General features: G+C 33.7%; 1 protein-coding gene across 1 annotated transcript; it reads left to right on the forward strand.

Annotated features, from left to right (window-relative positions):
* Positions 1-3,921, forward strand: LOC126602616 (two-component response regulator ORR23-like). Its single transcript, XM_050269542.1, has 7 exons — positions 1-409; positions 564-640; positions 1,745-2,587; positions 2,872-2,973; positions 3,074-3,157; positions 3,316-3,390; positions 3,886-3,921. Exons 1-7 carry the CDS (start codon positions 1-3, stop codon positions 3,919-3,921), a joined length of 1,626 nt encoding a protein of 541 aa, XP_050125499.1.
* The last annotated feature ends 3,209 nt before the right edge of the window (positions 3,922-7,130 follow it).

Below are 7,130 nucleotides of genomic sequence, written 5' to 3' on the forward strand. Positions count from 1 at the left end.
ATGTTTGTATATGAGTATTACGTAACGATTGTAATTCTGACTGGTTTCAACTTGGATGCAGTGGCTTCAGCTGATAACAGCGAGAGTACCATACTAGCGGCTCTAGAGAATGGTGCGGTACATTATACAGTGAAACCAGTTTGCTTTAGTGATGTGAAAAACCTATGGGGATTGGTTTTGGGAGCCAATGAAACAACAAGATTGGATTCAAACAATAATATTACTAACCGTAGAGCAAGTGTTGATGGGAAATCGTCATCATCCACAGATGGGAGTAACAATTCTAAGAGAAAAAGATCATCAGAGGAAGGGAAAAGTACTTATATTTCTACAAAAAAGCACAAGGTCGAGTGGACTTCTGAACTTCAGGATCGCTTCTTGGAGGCTATTAATTATATAGGCCTAGACAGTAAGTTAAAGTTAGTTTGATTTGGTCATAGTTTTTCGTACTAGTATATTTAACTATTGCTATTCCTTTTAGTGCTGTAGTTTGATTTGGCTTAATTACCTACTAATAACTAACTTCTAGTGATTATGGTTTTATTGATTTACAATTTTTTCAGAGGCTGTTCCAAAAAGAATCCTTGAGGTCATGAATGTTGAAGGGTTAACCAGAGAAAACGTTGCAAGTCATTTGCAGGTTTGTCTTTAAGTCTGTAGCTGTGGAAAGTTCAGTAATGCTATTTGGGTCACATTTACTCATCACCTTGTTTTAGATGCCAACACTCTCAACTTATGTATGTGAGACCCACTTGTTTTAGAGATGTCAATAAATGTGTTTCAAATTGCAACACTTAGCTAATTAACCTATGCGTGTGATAACTAGTAAAAGTTCTTGCATGATTACCCTCACGTTTCATTGAAATCGAAAGAGAAAAGGCAAATGCTATGAAAGTTAATATCTTTCGATTCTTTTTTCAACAATTGCTGTCCATGAGATTTGAATTCTTGAAAACCTTCAATTAAATGATTTGATGCGACAGGAATATGTATACATTAGAACTTTGTGGTTCTTCCTACTGAATGGTGCTTAATCCTGATTGTAGGGCATGATAAATCCTTTCCACCCACCCTTCTCCTTCTACACACCCTTGTTTGTTTTTGTCCTTAATTATTCTACTTTGACTTATGAGTAAATTGTAGCAATGGTCCCTCAACTTTAATCAAATTTGAGCAATGGTCCCTCAACTTTAATCAAATTTGAGCAATGGTCCCTCAACTAAAAATTCATTACCATTGGTCTCTCAACTTGTCAAAATGTGTAGCTATAGTAATTTTCATCAATTTCGTCAAAATTTTGTCAAAATAAGTTATGTTGGAATAACCATTTATATAATTAGGGTCATTCAACTCATCAAAGTGTGTAATTATGGTCATTTTCGTCAACATCAAAATTTTTGTCAAAACGAGTTATGTTGGAAGGACGATTGCTATAATTGGGTTAAAGTTAAGGTACCATTTCTCAAGTTGAATTAAAGTTGAGGGACCAATGGTAATGGATTTTTGGTTGAGGGACTATAGCTGCACGTTTTGATGAGTTGAGGGACCAATGGTAATGGATTTTTAGTTGAGGGACCATTGCTCCAATTGAGTTAAAGTTAAGGGATAATAGCTACAATTTACTCTTGATTTATTTAATCAAAATGCCATAAATATGCTTAAAGAGAAGGGGGTGTGCTGAAATAACTGATGATTAATTCAATTCAAATGAACAATGATGATTAATCTTTCGTTGTTTTCTCAGAAATATCGAATGTTCTTAAGGAAAGTTGCAGCAAAAATTTCAGTCAGCAAATTGTCTGTGGAAAGAGCCCAACAAACAAGACGTGCACTATTGTATCAAAACATTCTAGTAGAAAGACAAGCATCCACACTGCAGCAACGAAGATCATTCCATGAAAATTTCGAGCTCTTAGTTAATCAGAATACTGCATGGCTTCTCAACCGGCTGCCACGTGGTGCTAATGATCATGAAGCTTCTAGCAGCAGATGCCTACCTCGATCAGGATCATACAACACCAGACAAAATCCATACGTACTGAATGCTCAAACTCACTCTGGAAAGCAGCCTTTGATGATGAACACACCAAATCGTTTCCAACCAGCCAATTACTGTGGAATATTTCAATCAAACAGTGCTCAAAGAAACTGGTCCATTACTAACACATCGACAGATGTTGCGTATAACTTTGGGAGCAATAATGCAAATGGAGTTAAAATTGGTACCAATATTCCAAGTCAGATTCTGTTTAGTTCAAGCTGGGATACTTCAAATGGTGTCAAAAATTATGCCTCTGGTGCTAGCAGCAGTCAGTTGTCACCAATGTTTGCTGAAGGCAATAATATTGGACAAGAAAATGTTAATGCTTCAGCACTGGAAGATCCTCTACAGCAGCAGCAGCAGCAATATGGTGGTACTGATCTTGTGAATGCTTCCAATAACAGCAGTAGCCATGTGACAGGAGTAGTGGACTGTTCTAGCTCTACTGAGATACATTTGGAAGACAGCACTACTGGTCATGATGACTTTGATATTAGTGATATCTTTTGGAATGAACTTCAACTGGAATCTGTTACTGATGATAAGGTATGCTCGTATAAATATTTGTCATGGTAGTGAGAAAGATATAAGATTTCCCTTTTGACTAGATATATAATACTGCACATCAATAAGGGAAATAATTTTCGTATACTTCTTTTATCCCCGTTTGTGTTTTTTTCTTTTATTTGGATTGAATAAAATTAAAAGATAATTAATTAAGAAACATAAATAAATAGAGATGTGCAACATCATTTCTCCATTAATAATTGTTCACGCAGTCATTCACAATTATCCTATTCTTTTTTTTTTTTTTTTTTTTTTTTGTGCAGGGAAAAGGAAAAGAAGTCATGAATTCTGAACAAGACAATGGTGATGACTTTGATAGTATAACTTTGGATGAACTTAATTCGGAACCTGCGACTTGTGATAAGGTATGCTTGATGTTTTTCAAGGTACTAAGAAAAACATAATTAAATTTTATTTTTGACTTAATTTATATATAATATTGAGCATCATCTTCTTTTTGTTTAGGGAAAACAAGTCTTGAATTCTGATCTCAATGCAAGTTTGGTCCAAGAAAATTCTCCTCTTAACAAAGAAATATCCCTTGGCCAGGCATGTAAAATGATCACCTTTATATATTAAACGCCTGGCGCAGCCTTGATTTATTTTATTTTCTGTACTTTGGTTTTCCTTTTGGCATAATCAACTTTAATTTCAACTCATGATATATTTCATTTTAATAACATAGTGGCAATGTAATGGTGTAGCAGGAAAACCAAGGTGATATGATGGACCTTGAGTTCGATGGCGATGGGCTGAATTTCGTGGATCTATCTCCTGATGAGGTATGTTCATTATGCAAGGTAAATTTAATTCTTAAATATTCATGTCATCAAGCACTAGTTTTCGTATTTGTTGGTTTAAGCTCCTCTCGAACGTGTAGAGAGATATATACCTACGTAAGTCCTTGGGAATTTGGAATTAGCCAAGTGGTGAGAAATAATCGAAAATTGGGCAGGTTAAGAGTTCGACCCTTTCCTACATAACCAAAGAAATTAAAAAGAGAAAACCTTGATCAGCAAAAACGGAGGGATCCAATGTGACGAAATAGTTGTTAATATGTAGAAAAAATATATTAAATTTTATTTTAATGTTCGTGTGGCGGATTTTTATTCGTGAGCGTTGCTTACATGCTACATGTTATTGAAACATTGTAGATCCTTAATCCATTTCAAAATGAGCGAGAGTCCAGAAGTGTTCACTCTAATTACTTTGATAGACTCCTTTACGATTTTAACATTCTTTTTTTTTATTTTTTTTTTATTGGTTATTGCTGACAGGACTGGGAAAAAATTATGGAGTCATTGCTCAAGTGACGGCCAGGCATATATAGGCCAGAGTGATAATCCTGCAGCATATATCATGTAATAGAAAATAATCTGAAGCTTTTGATATTGGAAACTTGGAATAAGGATTTGTTGTATATTAAGAATGGATCTTGCAACTTAAACCCTCCATTCATCTTCTTAGAACTGTTGTTGAATGTTGATCTTCTTGCATGCATCTAGACAAATCAATAGTTTGCAAACTTACTTTTTATAATAATAAAAATATGGCAAACGTTATTTATAGCCAAAATGTTGTTTCCGCAGGTAGCAGAATGTTTTCTATTAATTATAATTCTTTTACATCACTATATATATGGGTTAGGATCTATATGGACGAATATTTTGAAAAGTTAATATTTCTTTCAAGTCTTTAAATTTTATAACATCTAAAAAAAAAGCCAAATTCAGGCTGCTCGTGAGGCAATCTATCAAGCTTTGGAGCGCACTTCAGCCAAGTGATACTGGAGAGTGATTGTTGGTCATTACAAAGAAGGATCAAGGCTCCATGATTCTTCAAGTTCGTCGCTCAGCTAATAATACAACTCATCGCTTGGCCAAGTTGGCTTTATTTTTATATTTTAATGCTTTTTGCATGTAAAATTAAAATTGGGTAAATCCATAAGACCCAATTCATGAGCCAAGATCTTGAACTCCATGATTTTCACAAATGATTATTAATGCTTTATACATAAATTACATACCTCAATAATTAGCCGTCAAATGCCATCTACAATCTTTATCTTGAGCAATCCGTACACAAGTCGTCAGTGTGGATGAAATTAGGTTCTCTCTGGCCCTTGCTTGCATGGTAAAACCCTAATATGTGTTCTTCATTAGTGTATACATTAGATGGATATGTGCACTCTTATAGGCAGAGAGAGGAGTACAATTTTCTAATGAAGCCCATCGTCTATTACCTCCCATCACAGTAATAAAATAGGAAACCAATTCTCATACAATTTGACCAATAGAATTGCTTTATATCACACATGTACCATGACATGTGGGCCACATTAGAATATTAAAATATTCTTACATTCTCTCACTTGGCCCATATGACACATGTCTTTTGGTTTAATAAATAAACAATAGGTGCATATTATATTTGAAAACATCCTTACTATCAAATGGTTAATATAAATACCAATTTTAAGTAATTCACTAATGTGAGTCATGGTGGTTTTAAATCTATATGCAACATAACCGTTCCATGTATACTATTCCTGTTATATACATCCAATCTCATACATGTATAAATATATTGGAAAACAGGAAATATCATAAATATCACCAATTATTGAGCTTAGAGTGTCAACTTAAAGAATTAAACATCATCCAACACACCAAATCATTAGTACCAATCATGACCACAATTCTTTCAACATATGTCATTTATTTCCACAACCATAATCTAATTCTTAATGGGGTTGGGGGAAGAACTTTTGTCATCACAGACACTCATTGTTTCTGAATCTACTTTATACAGGATACTTTTCTTTTTGTTATGTTTAGAATTCTTACAATACTTGTCATTATTAGAGAAAGTGACAATTGCAACATTACCATGAATTCTCGGCGGCTTAGTAATAAAACATAATTACCAAGTCTTTAAGAAAAAATCGCACTAAATAGCAAGAATTGTGGCCTCAAAGCAAGCCACATTTCCTACAACGATAATGAATTCTCTTCGTAATTTGATGCTCCAATTCTTTATGGAAATCAAATAAGCCTAAACTTGTCCCTTACTAAATTGGATAAGATTATTTCATCTCTCCATAACTCTTCCGATATATGCTTAAAGAGAATAGCCTAAAAATCCATGTGATCCCTTCGAAATATTTAAATTCCTATCACATAAAATGGCTCATTCATATCTTTGTTTCATAGATCTTAGAGAAGATTTAATGGTTTTAAGCAATAAACCAAGACCAATATTAGCAAGAAAAATATCTATATGATAAATATAAATATAAATTTACTCCCATTAAACTAGAGATATATATACAAATATTAGACCAAAGTAGATTACAATACCATTAAACTTTGCACACTATGATACTTTAAATTACAAAATTATGTGTTTCTTTTTCAGTAATGAGAAGCTCTCAAATTAATTTGTGAGGAGTTCTCTGTTAACCATTCATCCAATATAACATTTTTCACATCAATTCTATGAATCTATAAAACATAATGAGATACTTATGTCAGTGTGATTCTAATTGAGTTATTCTTATAAACATGTGAGAATGCTCCTTACAGTGAATCATTTCCTTACAAGTGAAATATTTGATCAGTAGCCTGAATTTTATATCATTGCATATTGTCATGAGAGCTATGTGTCATGACGATACTTTCATACAACTCCATATCGTTACGCAAATCAACGAAATGTCAGACTTTATTTCAATCCATTCATTTTAACTGCATCATTCAGGATATAAAACCAATAAGTAGAATCAATACATTTATGAAATGGGAATATGAAATTGAATCCATACTTAATTCGTAAAATGAAATTCTTGTAGACAAAAACATACATTCATTCAAAATAACAAATGTCAACACAATTGATGACTTGACATCGGCTTAATGTTCCTCTTTAAAAGAACGTCATCAAATCCCACCCATCATGGTAATAAAAGAGGAAACCAATGCTCATAATTTGACCAATAGAATTGCTTTGCAAAACAGTATTCATTAAACCGAATATACCACATAACATGTATCATGGCATGTGGGCCACACTAGAATATTAAAATATTCTAACATTTTGCACTACAATAATGAGATCTTCATCCCTTTGATATTGTTTAGTCATGATTCCTTATCTTCTCAACGAACCAACAACTTTTCCAATTCAGATCCCACAGGCACTTGAGGCTCTTAAGTCATGAGTAATTTATGTCCAGGCCGTATGATATGCTGGACTCCTCAATTTGACCCTGCATAGCATAACTAAGTTTGGATATGATTTGGGGAGCGATGTCAATCCTCTCAATTATAATGGGAGTTCATACCGACCTGGCCAAGTAAAGTTGTTATATGAAGTTTGGTAGTCTCGGCTTGGGCGAGTTTTATAAGTCTCTCAATAGGCGAGTTTGGTCTTCTGAGATTGATTTGCTATTTTCACCATAGTACTTAAGGCGAGCTAGTTGAGTTTTTTTAGATATATTAAATGATGTTTCGGGATCATAACG

The sequence above is a fragment of the Malus sylvestris genome, chromosome 2 (assembly GCF_916048215.2).
Source record: "Malus sylvestris chromosome 2, drMalSylv7.2, whole genome shotgun sequence".
Classification (NCBI taxonomy): Eukaryota; Viridiplantae; Streptophyta; class Magnoliopsida; order Rosales; family Rosaceae; genus Malus; species Malus sylvestris.

Excerpts from the sequence above, each read along its gene's own strand:
- LOC126602616 (XM_050269542.1), top strand. The coding sequence starts at position 1 with ATGTTTGTATATGAGTATTACGTAACGATTGTAATTCTGACTGGTTTC. Across the intron at positions 410-563 it reads TAATTATATAGGCCTAGACA|AGGCTGTTCCAAAAAGAATC; the intron begins GTAAGTTAAAGT and ends CAATTTTTTCAG. Across the intron at positions 3,391-3,885 it reads TGGATCTATCTCCTGATGAG|GACTGGGAAAAAATTATGGA; the intron begins GTATGTTCATTA and ends TATTGCTGACAG.